Source organism: Cervus canadensis, chromosome 6 (genome assembly GCF_019320065.1).
Source record: "Cervus canadensis isolate Bull #8, Minnesota chromosome 6, ASM1932006v1, whole genome shotgun sequence".
Taxonomy (NCBI): domain Eukaryota; kingdom Metazoa; phylum Chordata; class Mammalia; order Artiodactyla; family Cervidae; genus Cervus; species Cervus canadensis.
The window spans coordinates 62,936,421-62,954,698 of record NC_057391.1 but is presented as its reverse complement, the minus strand read 5'-3'; the positions used below and the strand labels follow the sequence as shown (position 1 = coordinate 62,954,698).

Genomic DNA, 18,278 nt, shown 5'->3' with positions numbered 1-18,278 from the left:
TACAATGGACTTAATAAATTGCCCCAATTAAATTACATGTAAAGACAAGTAACTCTTAGAGTATTTATTAAATCAGTGATTTACAAGAAGGACATTGATGAATAAAGGTAAAATTTTTCACTCATACTTAACATGAAACTTTTAAATGTGTAAGGTTTACGTTCAAATTCATTTCTTTAAAAAAGTATCTGCCCATTTAAGATTATATCATAGTGTGTGAAGCACTGGTGAGAGTTATGTCACCAGAAATTCTCAGCGTACTGATTTCACCAAAATTTTTCACCCGATGATTGTACTGCAACAAGTGAGCATCATTGACTGCAACCTTGAAATGGTCAGGTTCAACCAGCACTTGTATCTGAAATGACACATACACAAAACTGTTAGAAATGCCCATTCCTTTTAAAACCAGTCTAGCCTAAGCTCTGGATGTCAAAAATTTCATCTTTCTGATCCTTTGTAGAACGAATTAAAGTCAGAAAAGGTAACCTTCCAGAAAAAAAAAAATTCCAAATTATTCAAAGATTTAAATGGAACAAAATGATAAGTTGTTAAAAGGATATATAATTGAAGCCACAGAGGAAAAGATTAATCATTCCTCTACATAAAAACTTAAAGCTTTTGTATGGTCTCAAACACTGAAAGTAAAAACAAAAATGCTAAAGTAGGAATTCTCTGTTTAGAGAAGTGAATGTTATGAAGATGGATAATAACCAGTTTTGGCAAGAGTAAGAGAAACATAATCTCCCAGTAGTTGGAGAATGCATTAATTCTAACATTTTGGAAGCAGCACTTTGGCAATATCTTCATCTAAATCTTAAACATATTTTTTTTTTTTTTAGTAAAATTACTCTTCTAGGAAGCAGAGATGTATTAGGACGAGTTATCACAGTATTTTAGTAAAATAAATAAAGCTTTCGAGGTTTTATCTGTTTGTAATATTTCCATACTCCAGATTTTCATCAGTAGGGTACTGGTTGAATTACTGCATCTCTAAGCAATGAAGTGTTATTAGGTGACAGTGTTCTGAGAAGGAAATGTCCACCAGATGTAGAATACAGACCCTGTTGGTCCCGCCCCTGAGGAGCGGATGGTCCAGCTGTTTTATTGCCCACTGTATAGTCAACCCTAACCCAACACTGTGGACCTAATATTTGTTGAAGCCATGCTTGAAAATAAAAAAATGTGTTGCTTGTCACAAGAAAACACTGGAAAGATACTCGTTTGTAACATTTGTGAGGATGGGGGAGGGGTAAAGGATGGAGAACTTTTTAGTTAAAAAAAAAAAAATCTGTAAATTTTTCTTTTCATAAACAGGCATGAATTAATTTTAGAGTTTAAAAAATTTAGTTTTGATTGCCATGCTAACCTTATGGTTTTAAGGAATTAACTCTCAGCCCAATTATATCATAAAGACTTTCTAGGGGACTTCCCTGGCAAGTAGTTAAGACTCCTTGCTTCCACTGCAGGGGGAGCAGATTTGCCCTACATGCCTCACATTACAGCCAAAAAAAGATTTTCTGCCTTTTATTTATTTATTTATTATTTTTTTTTTTTTTCCAGTGGGTTTTGTCATACATTGATATGAATCAGCCATGGATTTACATGTATTCCCAATCCCGATCCCCCCTCCCTATTTTCTGCCTTTTAAATTAAAGATGCTATGTTTCTCATTTCCAGAAAATCTTAAACTCAGAGGGCTGGTAACAAGGACAATGGTGAGGTGCCTAAATGGAGTTGAGGAATGTGCCACTATTTCTGAGACCATTCCCCTGGGATGGGGAGCAGATGTACTGGTCAGGTGTCCCAGGACAACTGATGAAAATTAATTTCCAGTGTGTTGTGGTTTAAGCTTGCATGAGAAATAGACATTATCAATATATAATAGCAATAACTTACTTTGAAAGGTTTACCACTTTCAAATGGGAAAACCATTTGTCTTTCTTCCTTTCCCCAGTTATTATTCAGGTTTGAATTGCAAACAATGACTTTCCTGTTGTCCTCGTTGAAGCGTGGGTTAAAGTGGAAGGCAATATCATTCCCTCTCTTGAAATCTAAAGCAAGTCTGTTTTAAATCAAAAGTCACAGTTAGTAAAATAATTCAAGTTGTACATTTGTATCAAGTGAAGAACATATACTTTTCTAAAGAGCAAATCATTTATAAAGTACAGGACACTCTTCTAAATAGAAAGCAAATAAACCATAGAATGGGCTCAAACTGGAAAGTATACTGGGCAAAGTACAGTAGTTCTACCTCATGCATGGGATGTGTGTTCCAAGACCCCCAATGGATGGCTGAAACCATGAATAGTATCAAAATACCTTTTCCATCTGAACTGAACATCTATGCACTGGGGCCATAACTTCTACAGTTTGAGGTATGACCAAAAAAAAAAAAAAAAAAGCATGAGTTTCTTTTTCCTTTCTCACAATTTCATGGACAAAAGATCTGTACTTACTGTAGATCTTAGCAACCCCAGTGTATAATTGTTTTCTTATTAAATTGAGCACTGTCCCCTTTTCACTTTAAGAGAGCCCTTTATAGCTTCTCTTTGGCATATGTGAATTGCCAGCATCACTACTCTTGCTTTTGGGGCCATTATTAGGTAAAATAAGGGTTATGTGGACACAAGCACCAGGGTCCCATGACAGTGGATCTGATAACTAATAGACCAGATGTACAGCAGAAAGGGGTGGTTTCACAGCCTGGGCAGGATGGGGCTGGACAGCAGGAGATTTTACCATGCTGTGTACAATGTGGGCAACTTAAAACTTATGAATTATTTATTTCTGGAATTTTCCATTTAATATTTTCAGACTGTGATTGACCATGGGTAACCGAGGCTGTGGAAAGCAAAACCTCAGATAAGGGCCACTACTATACTCGACATACTACCACAGTAAACAAGACAATACGTGTTAAGGTTTTAGCCTTGTTGTCTTTGGTTATATCTTATTCACCTGTATTTCCCTTTTTACTATCTTTACATATAAACATGGTCAAGGTTTCCCTGCAGAGGTTTGGGGCCACTTTGAGGGCACTTTATACCTGACATTATGGAAATACAGCTACCTCTTTCTTGCCCTGACAGGTTACTTTCAACCCCTGTTAAAAGTAAACCAGTCACATAAAGTGCTATCAAATCCCTGGCTTCCTCATAGTTAACTGGAAAACCTAGTCCTAAAACAGCAAGAATGAGATAACATAGTTAATGTTCAGTATCCTGTTGCTGAGTTGTGAAGTCATAATAATAAATGTGTTAAACATTCTGTGATGTGAAGTGGAATTAATGGAAGTGCTGGATAAACTTTCTATCCTGTTCTCTCTCCTTGGATATTAATACAAACACAAGTTCTCTGGCTGTTAAAGCACTACCCTTTCCACACGGTTTCTCAAAAGTGTGCTCCCCAGAGCACTAATATCAGAAGCAGCTGGTTCTGTTAAAAAAAAAAAAAAAAAGCAGCTCTTGTCTTAAAGCAAGGTCTGCATTCTAGACCTATTAACAATGATTCTTTGGGTGTTTTCATTCACCCCGTAACAGATACATCCAACTATCAACGATTAAATTCACAGGGAAAGAATCAATATAGTCAAATGGCAATAGAACTTGTATTTGACTTAATATGCAATGCTTGTACTTTCTCAGCAGTGAAAAGGTAATTGTCATCTCTACCCTTTAAGGATTTTTTTCTCTTTCATGTGATTCCTCACATAGATTTTGCAGCTCAAAGCAATCCATTTCTCAGTTTACTACCACTTTAATCATTTCAACCAAAATTGGTTTTAACCTGCCAGTCTCTAACCTTTCTAGTGGTGATGGTGATGTAGTTCCTAAGTCGTGTCCAACTCTTTGGGACCCCATCGACTGTAGCCTGCCAGGCTCCTCTGTCCATGGGATTTCCCAGGCAAGAATACTGGAATAGGTAGCCATTTCCTCCTCCAGGAGATCTTGACTCAGGATTAGAACCTGTGTCTCCTGCTTGGCAGGCAGATTATTTACCACTGAGCCACCTGAGAAGCCCAACCTTTCTAGTGTGATAGTCCTAAGTAAAGCAAAGATGCCATTGTGGTTCTGCTTGACAGCAGCTGCCTCAGGAGAGCCGATATTACCCAGTTATGAGTGCTGCCTGCACAGGATCAGGGCTGTGGGTCCTGTGTTATTTTGGGAGGAAAGGTGGATGAGGACACAGACAGAAGATATATGAGTATATGTTTTGTAACTTGCTGTGAGACCAGTTTTACTGTGTAGGGAAGTACTGTGCTGAGAGAGGCTGTCTAGGCTATGTGGAAGGAAGAACTAACTTAAGATAGTGACTACCACGTAGAACCAGAGGAGGCTGGCTGGAGGTGGAGTGAACTGGTTGGCTGAATGTAAAATGATCTGTTCAGAACCTGTCCACCTCCTGGTAACAGAGGAGGTTGCTCCCACTGATTCACCAGGATCAAAGTGACAGGCACTCACAGAGGCTGTTTACAGAATTAAATAAACCTGTGTACACAGCTTGAATTTGTACCTTTTGTGCATTGTCTATAAGACCCAGAAACAGATTAATTAATGGCTGTAGGAGCTTTAATGGTACCACCAACCTCAAGGACAGACAGACTAAACAGCTTCAGGATAACCTTAGCCTGCTTGTATTATATGTAAATATAACCAGTGGTGATAACCAGAGTGTGGTGTCCCAACTCAGCTGTAAATCAGCATGGATTTTCCAAAGTGAGCTCAAAATCTTAGCCCCTTCTAGTTCACCTCAACCAAAGCAGTACCAACGGTGAAGACTGGTTTATTTTGATCAATTAATTGGACAAGTTAAAACTTTAACTTGTAAAGTTTTTTCAAACCTTTTAAGTAAATAGTGTCCACTCAGAAATAAAAGCAAAAATAAGTAAATAGTGTCCACTCAGAACACTGGGGTTCTCCATCTTGTCACTTATCATCTGTAGACCAGGCCAACAGTATGAACACGGAAATGGCAACCAAGCTCACAAATCTGAGAGTGTATCATAACTTTCACAGCTACAGGGAGATTGCACCAATATGAGGACAGGAGGTATAATATTTAAGCTCTCAGATCAACTAGGCATCTTTTTCTTTTTGACCCTAATTTTTGATGGGCTTTGTTTTTTAGACAATCTGTGGCTCAGAGGTGGAGGGATATCCAAACATTACATCACAAAGGGTCTACTTTCCTTTAATTCTAAGGCTTTCCCTGCTAGGAAGAACCAACAGAACGGGTTTTTCTGCTCTTCCTCTTTGTCCTCACAAATTTTTATTCTGGTTCTGGGAAAAACACAAGACTTAGCAAGGGATTTGTCCTCTTGGTGAGACTGTGTATTGATTTATGGGAAAATCACAAACTATGGTATAGCCGAGATTCTAAATGTAATTTTTAAAATTCTATTAAAATTTAAAACAGATCACCCTTTATTCCAAAAACCAATCAATCAATATGTTAGACTTGCTAATTTTGCTCTTTACCTGTTCGCATTGGGCTTTACTGTACCCAGGATTGTTATCAGCATGCGAGGCATGATTCCTCCAGGAAAAGGCAGGTCATAAGGCACATTCTGGGAATAAAAAAATACCCATCTATCAATAAAGAGTCATGTTCCGGGGGACTTCCCTGGCAGCCCAGTGGTTAAGATGCCATGCTTTTGCTGCAGGGGGTGTGAGTTCACCCTAGTTCACCCCAGTCAGTGAACTAAGATCCCACATGCCATGCAGCTACCCACCCACCCCCAAAAAAGAGTCATGTTTTCTTGAGGGAAGAAAGAAAAAGACATTGCTAGAGTTCAACCACTATTAATATATGTGAATAACATGTAACCCTACTTTTAGCCATCTTTTCAGACTCTCAGGCCACCTTGTCCAGGGCCAGAAGAGAGATGGCTCCCTACACAACTATAACCACAATAATCAAGAAAAAGGCCATCAGTTAATTAGTGCCAAAGACAGAACATGTTCCCTTCTGGAGACTGTATCTCTCATGATAAGGACCATCCTAATCTATAACTCATCGGAAAGGCTTAAGCTAGACCTTGCAATCAACATTAACATTTCTATACCACTCTTAAGATCCTTGCCATATGACATGTTCGTCCTAGTGGTTCTGCTCCCTGCAGGCAAACACCGTGGCACCTTCTAGGCCTCTGAGGTGTTCTTACGTTTAATTCACACAGGCCCTGTGTGGTGCTTTAAAGGTGGCAAGTACTCAATGTTTGTCGAATGGGAACTTTCCAGTTAATACCTTCCCCAGTTCATTCAACAAATATTTACTGACCGTCTACGTTCAAGGTGTTATAAATATTTCCACTGCTCTATCTTGGCTTCTTCTCTTTTTCCTTTAAGATTGTTTTCCCCTGGGTTCAACCATTGCCCAAGTCTTTCTCTCTCTAGCTCTGATCTGATCTGTATTAGTCCTGTGCTTCTTCCCATCTGGCTTTGCTACTGGTGCCACAAATCCAACCAGTGTGAACTGCAGTGGTGTCCCCTGCCCCTCCACGATCTGACCCCCTTTCTGAGTTCCTGGTTTGGGCTGACCCTTGGCTGGCATTCTCCTTGTCCAGTCTTGAAAAGCCAGAGTCGTTCCTTGACTCTTTGTTGGTGGTGTTTAGTCACAAAGTCACATCTGACTCTGACGACCCCATGGACTGCAACCTGCCACGCTCCTCTCTCCATGGGATTTCTTAGGCAAGAATACTGGAGTGGATTACCATTTCCTTCTCCAGGGGACCTTCCCCACCCAGGGATCGAACCCATGTCTCCTGAATTGGCAGGCGGATTCTTTGCCACTGTTAAAGTGCTGCATTCAATATGTCAGCAAATTTGGAAAACTAAGCAATGACCACAGGACTGGAAAAGGAAAGTTTTCATCCCAATTCCAAAGACAGGTAATGTCAAAGAATGTTCAAACTACCATACAGTTGTACTCTTTTCACATGCTAGCAAGGAAATGCTCAAAATCCTTCAAGCTAGGCTTCAACAGTATGTGAACTACGAACTTCCAGATGTAGAAGCTGAATTTAGAAAAGAGGAACAAGAAATCAAATTGCCAATATCTGTGAATCATAGAAAATGCAAGAGAATTCCAGAAAAATGTCCACTTCTGCTTTATTTGACTATGTGAAAGCCTTTGACTGTGGATCACAACAAACTGTGGAAAATTCTTAAGAGATGGGAATACCAGGCCACCTTACCTGCCTTCTGAGCAATCTATATTTAGGTCAAGAAGCAACAGTTAGAACTGGACATGGAACAATGAACTGGTTCAAAATTGCAAAACAACTGTTTCAAAATTGCAAGAGGAGTATGTCAACGCTGCATATTGTGACCCTGCTTATTTAACTTCTGTGCAGAGTACATCATGTGAAATGCTGGACTGAATGAATATTGTTAGGAGAAATAACAACCTCAGATACACAGATGATACCACTCTAATGGCAGAGAGTGAAGAGGAACTAAAGAGCCTCTTGATAAGGATGAGAGAGGAAAGTGAAAAAGCTGGCTAAAACTCAACAATCAAAAAAACTAAATCATAGCATCTGGTCCCATCACTTCATGGCAAATAGATGAGGAAAAAGTGAGAAACAGTGGCATATTTTATTTTCTTGGACTCCAAAATCACTGCAGACAGTGACTGCAGTCACAAAATTAGAAGACCCTTGCTCTTTGGAAGAAAAGCTATGACAAACCTAGACAGTGTATTAAAAAGCAGAGACATCACTTTGATTCCAAAGGTCTATACAGTCAAAGCTGTGGGTTTTGCAGCAGTGATATACGGATGTGAGAGTTGGACCATAAAGAAAGCTGAGCAGCAAAGAATTGATGCTTTTGAATTTTTGGTGCTGGAGAAGACTCTTGAGAGTCCCTTGGACAGCAAGGAGACCAAACCAGTGAATCCTAAAGGAAATCAACCCTGAATATTCATTGGAAGGACTGATACTGAAGCTGACATTCCAGTACTTTGGCCACCTGATGTGAAGAGCCTACTCATTAGAAAAGACCCTGATGCTGGGAAAGATTGAGGGCAGGAGGAGAAGGGGGCGACAAGGGATGAGATGGTTGGATGGCATCAAGGACTCAATGAACATGAGTTTGAGAAAATCCCAAGAGATAGAGAAGGACAAGGGAAGCCTGGTGTGCTGCAGTCCATGGGGTCACAAAGAGTCGGACTTGAGTTAGTGACTAAACAAAAACAACAATACTTAACCACTAGATTCTGGGGTTCCTCCTCTTCAATCTCTTTCCCACTGCCTCTTCCTTCCAAAATTTCCATATTCCTGTCTCAACTGACTACCTGTGTGTGGTCCAGATCCTGTGTATCGGCTCTCATGCACCCAATGCTGTCCCTCTGCTCTCCTCTAAGCTGACCAATAAGCAGAGCAAATACTCCCTGCGCCATCACACTCCTGAAAGGGGCTGATCTCACACTGCTATTGAACGCTTTTCTCAGATATGTATCTTTTCTCACAGCTAGACTGTTTGGAGATGTGTCTGGAGCCCCCAGAGTTGGGTCTTATGGTTAGAATTCATTTATTAAAATGAATTTTAATATAAATGAAAATTCAATCCTTAGATCACAAAATTATCTTTAGAAGGTTTTTAAAAACCAGATTACTGTGGTTGCCCCAAGTTTCCCCTCTATGACCACTGGAAGGCTGTATAACCCTTTATTGCCCTATTTCCTTATTTGTAAAGTGGCAATAATAACAGTATCTTACAGAGTGCGTGTGGAGTTGAATGAGAGCATCCATGTAGAAGCACACAGCTGGCACATGTTATATATCCAGTGTTTATCAGTAATAATAACAACCATTACTATGATCTTAACTTGATTTATATTAAAGCTGCCTTACAGATGCCTTCAAAACACACATTAGCTTCACTTTAAACTAACAGTACATAACTAAACACGGGAAACTAACTTTTCAATTGAACCAATATACACTGTGCCTGGTCCTTGAAAAATGGCTCTAAGTAGTGAGTTTCAAGCTTCAGGTCTCCCAAAGCCCTCTGCAGGTCAGTGCCCAGAGCCAGCTTCCAGTCAGAGCACTACAAAGTGATGACGCTACCGCTCCAGACAATTGCCATTTTCTTTCTTTCTTTTTTTTTTTTTAAATATTTATTGATTTGGCTGTGCTGGGTCTTAGTTTTGGCATGTGGGATCTAGTTCCCTGATCAGGGGTCAAACCCAGGCCCCCTGCACTGAGAGCATGGAGTCTTAGCCACTGGACTGCTAGGGAGTCCCAGCCATGTTCTTTATTAACTTGGTCCTGAACACATTGTAGCTTACTAAATGATTCACTCCGTCTTACCAGGGGTCCAGAAGGGACGCCATAGGGGCTGGCAGCAGGGTAGGCTCCAGGGGCACTTGGCTGTGCGGGAGGCGGGTAGGCCCCAGGTCCGGGGTAGGCACCCGGTGCAGTTGGTCCAGGGTAAGCAGGTGCTGTTGGGCCAGGGTAGGCCCCAGGAGGTCCCTGTCCAGGGTAAGCCCCAGGAGGTCCTTGTCCAGGGTAGGCCCCAGGAGGTCCTTGTCCAGGGTAGGCCCCAGGAGGTCCTTGTCCAGGGTAGGCCCCAGGATAGGCCGCTCCTGGGTAGCCCCCTGCCCCAGCAGGCTGGTTTCCCCATGAACCAGGCCAACCTTGAGGGTTTGGTTTTCCAGGCCCAGATAAGGCATCATTAAGCTGAAAAAAAAGACATTAAAAAAATTATAGGATGAAAAACAATCACAACAGTATTTTCAGGAATATGTGATCTAAGAATTAGAGGGATTTGGTGAAGATATGAAATTCATATCAATAATGTTTTTCCTACCTTTTAGTTTTGAGTTCCTAAGACTTAAAATTCAACTATGGGATTATACATGCTTTATCACTTTACTCTTGCCTCCCATCATCTCAGATCATTGAGGGTTGCCTTTTTGTAATTTGCTAAAGTCAGGAGCTAGCCATCCTCTATGTAAAAGCACATACTTTCTAACTGACATGAAAAAAAAAAAAAAAAGTCACAAAACTCAGTATACTCTTTGGCTGCAAAACCTTCCACCGAGCTGGCCCTGGTTGCGTTGGCCTTCCCTTTGCGGGATGTCTACTGCACTTCGGGTACACCAGGGAAGTTACCACTTGGTGGCATCCAGGCTAGTACCAGAGAGGCTGCCTGGTACACAGGGAGGAGCCTGCGATGTGGAGTCAGATGATGTGGTTTAAAATCCAGTGCTATCCATCAAGAAATCCAGTGTTATCCATCAAGAGCTCCAGTTTCGGAGCCATCATGTCACCTGTATAGGACTTAGTGTCTGCTTGTAAAATGGGGATAATCTCTATTTCATATGATTGTGGTGACAAACAAGTGAGGCAGCATTTGTGACGGCCCTTTACAGACTGCAAGACTCTGTGTCAGTGTTGGATTGTGTCCTTTCTCTCCAGGGAGAGGCTGCTTTCTCCCTGCCTGTTTTCTACAGCACACTGCCAGGTGGTACATGGAAGATGCCCAGTAAAGACTTCTACGTTGACTGAATATGATCTGCCAGGATTGTCTTTGATGCGTCGGGAACACAACCCTAGATCTGGTGTTGGGGCAACACAGTGAGGCTGTGAAGGGAGCCCATGTGGCCTGGGGGAGGGGAAGAGGAATCAGAGGGCTCCGTGATGATGGAAAGCAAACGGGATTTAGAAAACAAACCTGAGCAGAGCTCGTTGTGGCTGTTGGTGGCGTGAGTCATTCCATTAAGGAATTTGGGAATACATAAGCATACTAATAGGAATTTGTTTTGGCTGCTTCTTACTCCAGCATTTGGGAAGGGAGAAGGAATTGAGGGCACTTGAGGATTAAAAAAAAAAAATCAGGTTGCTCAGAATGAACCACACTGCCCTTTGCTCAGTTGGCTTCTCAGTTCCTGCCAGCAGAATCCACCAACTTCTGTCCTAGGCCTTTGGTAAAGGGGTTACTGTTAGTGAGGCCTCTCTCTCTGCCTGGCTTTCTTCCCAAACCTGTTGCTGGAAAAACAAGACTCCACCTAACAAGCCCTCATTGGACAGATGAGGCCAGAGGAAGCCACGTGGTGGGAGAGTTAAGCAGGAAACTTGAGTGGTTAAAAAACAAACAACAAGAAATAAAACCCTCATCCTGCATGAATGTATATATATTAAGGTAGGAAAACAGACATAAAACACTTACCGAAAAACCGTCTGCCATTTTCCTGAAAGGAGAAAAAAAAAATAGGGGTTATCATTTGATCCTAAAAGATTTCACTGGTTTCTGTATGAACATCACAAACAGCTCATTGTGCAGGTCAAGTCAATATACAGGCATTCTCCTAACACAAACAAGTCTGTTCTCCAAATATGCCAAAATCAATAGCGGGGAACCATAAAAATGTCTCAAAGGGCGAGGATGCTCTCCACCTGAATCACCAGGCCCTATTTAACTCATAACTGAACTCTAATCACACTAGCTTGTGGCTGAATCCGGAAGTAACAGGCCATACAATGCAAGTGGTGTTCATCAAATGAATCTTGCCCACCTCTCCTCTGGTTCCCACTGACAGCCCCACACCCTCTTCTGGGTTTAAGGAGGAGGCCATTGGTTCTTCCTCCTAGTGTTTGAAAGACAGTCTCTGCCTTGCCCACCCCAATGCCCAAGCCATAGCTGCTGCTGATGACTTATTTCTTCATTTGCACAAATTTGTGCCTGTTCTGCGCCAGGCACTGGGCGGGCTCAGGTCTGGGTTTGAAGATGGAATTGGCCAAGATGTATCATCAAAGGGTCAGAGGCCAGAAAGGGTCACAAGTAATGGGCACTGTGAACCAGACTATGTGCTACGGCAAGTCACAACTGAAAAGTTGACTTCTAACAGGAACAGTGTTGAGCTAAACCTTGAAAGAAAGGTGAGACTGGGAATATGAAGCAATAGCAAAGAAAGGCGAGCACAAGATGTAATTTTTTTTAAGGTGTTTGTTATTCCAAATGAAAATATCTGGCAGTATAACAAATCAAGTTTAAAAAAAAAAAGAATTTGGAGGAAAATATTTTGGGGTAGGATGCTACCAAAGAGAGTTGGCCTTGCCCAAAGCTGCCTCAGTGGGTGGCCATGAGACCATCATTCCTGCTTCGCTGGCTCCTCCCTCAGTGCCAGTTCCCAACAAACAAGATGTTTGACACTTGCTCCCAGAGCTGGTGCTCTGGCGGTGAGGAGAGGAGGGCAGCTTGGGACTCCTCAGGCCTGGGTTCTTTTCTCCACCGCGGATCACCTGTGCTATGGTCAAAGTTACCTGGATCTTCAATAATCAGAATCTTTTTCCTTAAGTTATCTACATGTGTGTGCTAAGTCACTTCAGTCATGTCGAACTCTTTGCTACCCTATGGACCCTAGCCCACCAGGCTCCTCTGTCCATAGGATTCTCCAGGCAAGAAAACTGGAGTGGGTTGCCATGCCCTCCTCCAGGGGATCTTCCTGACCCAGGGATCAAACCCATATCTCTTACATCTCCTGCACTGGCTGGTGGGTTCTTTACCACCAGCACCATCTGGGAAGCTGTAAGTTGCCTACTTGTTAAAGTTATTCAATTATTCTAAGAAATGATCCATTAAATGGTGGCTACTTGATAGGTCCTAAAAATGCAAAATACTAGAGTTTTTGGTAAAACAAAAACAGACAAAAAGTCCTCCTAGAACTTAATGTATGCTTCATTTATACACCAGATATTTTATCTTACTCTGCTGTTACTTATAATACAGTTCAATATTACCTTCCATTATTTTTTTGTTTTTGCACGTCTCTTTTTAAATTTGGATACACTCAGGTTATCACTGTGCCCATCTTCCAATTTGGAAACTGCAGGTGATCTAATTGGGAAGTCACAGTGACTCTCCCAGGGCTTGTTTCATTGCATTTAGTATATAATATTCGACTCTTTAATGCGAAAGTCGGTGCTCCTCTGTACTTCCTTCCCCAAGACTGCCACTGCCTAGAGAAGTATGCTGCTACCACAAGAGGAACTTAAGGGTTGTTACAGGGACTTGCCTGGCCATCCAGTGGTTAAGACTTCCCCTTCCAATGCAGGGGGAGCAGGTTCAATCCCTGGTTGAGGAACTAAGATCCCACATGCCTGGTGGCCAAAAAACCAAAACATGAAATAATATTGTAACAAATTCAATAAAGATTTTAAAAACAGCTTTAAGAGTTCTTACAGAAAAGGGAAAGAAAGGACATTTCTTTCTTTCTTTTTTTTTTTTTTGGCTATGCCGTGAGGCATGTGGGATCTCAGTTCCCAACCAGGGATGGAACCCGTACCCCCTGCAGTGGAAGCACAGGGCCTTAACCACTGGACTGCCAGTGAAATCCTTTGAAAGGATATTTCTTAAGTCAAGAAATAAAGCTTCTCACTTTGGACGCCAGAAAGAAACAATTTTGGACTTCACCATAGGCAGAAAGTTTAGTTCCTTTGATTACACAAATTCTTCCATTCCTGAGCAACACAGCAACATAGTAAAGACTCAGCAATAACTTTGTAAGTGTTTTGACTTCTTTTAAATATCCCCATTGTGCTGGGGCTTACCCCTGACCTCAGCCTCACTGACATTTCAGGTGGGATACTTCGTAGGGAGGGGCTCTTCTGTGCATCATGTGCTTCCCTGGCTTCAACACCCAAGATGACAGCAGCCCCACCCCCACCCCCCACCCCCCCAGCCCCTGCATTGTGCTAACCTAGAAGGTCTTAAGATGTTTCCAAATAACCCTGGGGAAGCAAGAGGAGGGCAAAGTTGTGCCTGGTTTGAGAACCACTGGCCTGAGCTAATGAGGATATGTATTCTCACATAAAAGTACCCATTCAGGTCAATAAAAAACAGAAAGGTAGTTTCAGTTGTTAAAACTAGCTAAAGCTATACCACTGGCCTCATAAAGTGTCATTAATATGTGTGCTTAGTCGTTCAGTCATGTCCGACTCTTTGCGACCCCATGGACTGTAAGCCCACTAGGCTCTTCTGTCCATGGGGATTCTCCAGGCAAGAATACTGGAGTGGGTTGCCACTCCCTCCTCCAGGGGATCTTCCCGACCCAAGGATCAAACCCAGGTCTCCCACATTACAGGCTGAGCCGCCAGGGAAGCCCATCTTATTAATATAAATCCAATTAAACTTAGATATGTTTAAAGGCTGATCACAACCAGAAACTCATGCAAGACAGCTAGCCCAAAATGTAACATTTATTCTTTTCAAAGTCTCTGTTCAAACATATTCAGTTTATTTTGGATTGGAGTTGAGTGGGTTGCTGTCTCCCTCTCTCGTGGGTCGCCGTCTCCCTCTCTCGTGGGTCTTTTGACCCAGGGATTGGACCTGGGTCTCCTGTATTGCAAGCAGATCCTTTACCATCCGAGCCACCTGAGAAGCCCCATTTTCCAACTAGACCAAAACAACTGGAGAAACAAGGCAGATTCCACTATTTCCGCTGTTTCAGGTAACACCAAGGATGGCAGTTTGGATTGTGCTGGGACACATTAGAAGCCCATTAGAATAATGACACCCTGTATTTGTGTGATGTTTTCAGTTTATAAAGCACTTTCACATACTTTTTTTTTTTCCCACATACTTTTCTTATTTTGATTCTGATAATAATCTTATGAGATTGACAGGGAAAAGTTAGTATCCTTACTTCAAAGGTGAGGAAACTGAGTCTCAGAGAGTTAACATGGTGGCCCAAAGTCATTGTCGTTGGCAGGCAGGGACCTGAGTCCAAACAGCCTGACTCCTAATTCTGACTGATTTTATACTAGGTAGCAAACCTCAAACTTTGACATTTTAAAGTGCAGTCCTTCAAAAGTATTATTTACTTCATTTAGAAATTAAATCTCTGGCTTACTCATTCGGAACTGCATAAACATGCTGAAATCATAAACAAAAAAGAGATCATGCTTTTGTCAGAAACTAGCTGGGTGACTCATTCAGTGTGCAGTGGTACTGAATACAAGAATGCCATTTTGCACAGTCACTTAGCTAATTATAACCACATTTAAACTGATAAAGCTTACTTTCCTAAAAGTTGGGTATGCATTGTTTTGATTATATCAACTCCCAACCATCAGATGGAAAGGTTTCTAACCAATGTTCTTTTTAAATCAAGGTTAGCAACCTTAGAACTTAAAAGGAGAACCAAAAAACAATTTTAAAAAATCTATTTGGAAAAACATCTTCCTACTTGCCTGGAAAGTTTCTTTCTTTTTAGATGAGTAGCTTATATAAAGAGATAATCAAATGTGGGGGAAAAAAAAAACCTCCCACTGTACAGATACTATAGGTATGTGAACTCTGGCATTCCCAGAATCAGAGAATTTTGAAGTCAGATAAGAAACACTACATCAAAGGCAAAAGCATTTCAAAAATACTATCTGAATCCTCACATTTGGAAAAACCTACAGGAATTAGTTCAGTACCACTTTGGAACAAGGAATTTAAACATGAGTCAGAATGCAGGCCACTTTTAATCTGCTGCTAATTGCAGCTTTGCCCTTTAATAAAGAGTTGCTATCCACTGTACTATGTTATTCTAGACCCATGTAGCAATTAATTCAGTTGCCTGGATTCCCAGGAGGACTTCTGAAATTTCTGCCCACAAAGGGCCCCAACTTTTATAAAAGCTGTAAGGGAAGTAGATCATAAACTATTTCCTCAGAACCACAAGCACTGCCCACACTCCTCTCCAAAGAACACAGGAGAGGCTGTCTACTTCCTGGTCTTAGTGAAACATGGAACAAGGCTTGAGAAATGCTCATTTGCAAAGCCAAATTCAGAGATGCTAGTTAGGATAAAGAAAACTGGTCCTTTCCTAGGATTTCTTTTTCATCACAGTTCCTCAGCCATAAGGAAGTTAAAGTTACTTTGTACCTCTCAGCTACTGATTTTCCCCCCCCATATGGAAAAGCGGAATATCAGTCAAGAGAAAACACATGATACTTAGTCAGCGGCAAACTGGAATTACTGCCCTGGCAGGCTCACCACTCAGAATTTAATGAGAAGAATCCATTCAGGCACCAGACACAAAATGTTAACTAGCTGTCCTCAGCAGAAGCCTCTGTCCCAAACTAACAGGAAAAGGAGGCTAAGTTTTTGATCAGTTACCATGAGTCTCAGGTACAAGAAGTTCACAAGCCAACTGGTATTTTAGGTAACATAAGCACTTCAAATTTTACTATATGAATATAGATCTCTATTAGGGATAAGATTTTGAGTCTGACTGAAGAGAGTTCTAGGCAAACAGTATCTAAATCATAGGCGAGACCAATAAGGGCCTTTTGACCTCACTAGCAATAAGTAAAAAGTCTTTTTATAAAGCTCTTCTGCATATTTGTAGCATAGCAAAATATCATTGACTAAAGACCTCTCAACACAACGAGACTAACCTACTACATTTTAAAAATGAGCTTTGGGGGTCAATCTATCAAACAGTGCTCCTCCTCTGCTGCTTACATACCTTGGTGAGGCATCCACCTAGTATTTCTAAGCTCAAAACATTCAAGACCCATCATCAAACTTCTCCCCAGAATATGGAGAGAATGCTGATTTTAAGCAAAAAAAAACCCCATATGATTAATTTAGGCAGCTTCGATTTCCCATAGATTAAGGGTAAGGCACAGTCATCAAAGGGATGGATGACACGACTCTAGGGATTCAAAGACAATGTCTGCAAAGGACATTCTTGTAGGACAATGAATTTTATTATTGAACTTTTATGGAAACACTCCTAGCATGAAAGATCAACTTTGTAAACTTGGGGCAAATGAGTCAGAATTTTGGAAGTTGGTGAAACTTTTTTCTCATGCTCTGTGCCAAGTGGTCAATTCTTATTGCCACCATTTTCTGCAGAACGAAATAAGCCTCTCTTCCATTCCTTTTCCAGAATCCTAGAAACAGACTGGGTCATTGAAGTCAACCCGTCCTCATTGTCCAGCAACCCAACTCCCAGGAGTCACTTTACAAATATTCCAGGTATCTGAAATCAGGATCGCTAAGGGCAGGGCATGAAGCCTAAGGCACAACCTCAACCCCAGTGTCCCAGAGCTCCTACTCTTCAAAGCGCAGGCATGTTAGTGCTTTGACATGAGCAACTCACAATTTAGAATAAATCCCCAAACATGTTTTAAAAGCACCCTCTTCCCACCTCAACTAGAGCTCTGCACACTCGGACCAACATTTAATTCTGCCACACCCCACATGTCCCCAGCACAGGTCTGAGATCGCTAATGCTCAAATCTGGACTGGGATTTGCAAAAACTGAGGGTGTGTGGTCTTTGCCAAGCCGGACACATGCCCACTCAGCCTTGGGGCAGCACCATTTTCTGCGAGATCAGCATCCAGAGAGCGGCTGCAGCCCCGGACGCTGTTGGCCTGCAGCAGAACTCATCCCCATCCCACAGCCAAGCTAACAGTCGAGGAACCGCCCACAGAGTGCCGGGGCAGTCTCCACCGTGGACCGAGGTAGGGGCACCTGGTTCCTCCCACCCAGCTGGAGCAGGCAGCTGGGAAGATGCGCGCCCACTGCGCACCACGGGCCGCCCGGGGCGCCGGGCGCGAAGCCCGGGCTGAACCTCCCAGTCGCCGCAAAGGGTGACACACCCGTCCGCCGCGAGGAAATGCAGGTGAGTCTTTGTAACTTGTTGCTAACTTTCCCCGAGTCTCAGACTCCTCTCTTGAGGGCTGGAAGCCAAGGAACCTGGGCCCAGAACGCGCGGTTCCCCGGGGAAGCCGAGCCCCCTTCTCCGGCTCCCGCCCAGCCGGCAAAGGGGGCCGCGCACCGAGCAGCGCCCGGCGCCCTGGCCTTGCAGCAGGCGGGTGTGCGCCCCGGTCCCGGCGCCCCCACCACTTACCCGACGCCTCTGCACTGGCTCTCGCGCCGCGGGGGAGGCTCGGTCAGAGGTGGCGTGGTCCTGCCAGGGCGGCGGCCGGCTCTGCGCCTCAAATACGCCCGGCCCGGCACGCCTCTCCCGGGGCGGGGCCACACCCCGGCCGCCCCCGGCCTCTCGGTGCGAACTAGGCTGGGCGAGTCCTGGCCCCGCTGGATACCCGGGCGCCCAGGCGCCGCGGATCCAGGACGTAGAGGTGACGCCTGACCCAGGACAGCGGTGGGTGGGACCCGCGGCCTCCATCCCCTCAACGTCCAGTCGGTCCCCTCCGCAGCCGCCAGAGATTGGGTTCACCGCCCTCTCATTAGATTCACCTGCTAAGCCCTCAGACCAAGATAGGGACAGTCTGCGAAGCCTTTAGTGACAGGGAGGGTCCCGTCAC

The 18,278-nt window shown here is 43.0% G+C and overlaps 1 protein-coding gene across 1 annotated transcript; it reads right to left on the bottom strand.

Moving 5' to 3' along the window:
* Window positions 1-49: 49 nt before the first annotated feature.
* On the bottom strand, window positions 50-17,983 carry LGALS3 (galectin 3). The gene is made up of 6 exons (XM_043472155.1): window positions 17,861-17,983; window positions 11,178-11,199; window positions 9,317-9,685; window positions 5,481-5,569; window positions 1,900-2,065; window positions 50-358 (listed from the first exon to the last, which is right to left on the bottom strand). Exons 2-6 carry the CDS (start codon window positions 11,193-11,195, stop codon window positions 203-205), a joined length of 798 nt encoding a protein of 265 aa, XP_043328090.1. The 5' UTR covers window positions 11,196-11,199; window positions 17,861-17,983; the 3' UTR covers window positions 50-202.
* Window positions 17,984-18,278: the final 295 nt, after the last annotated feature.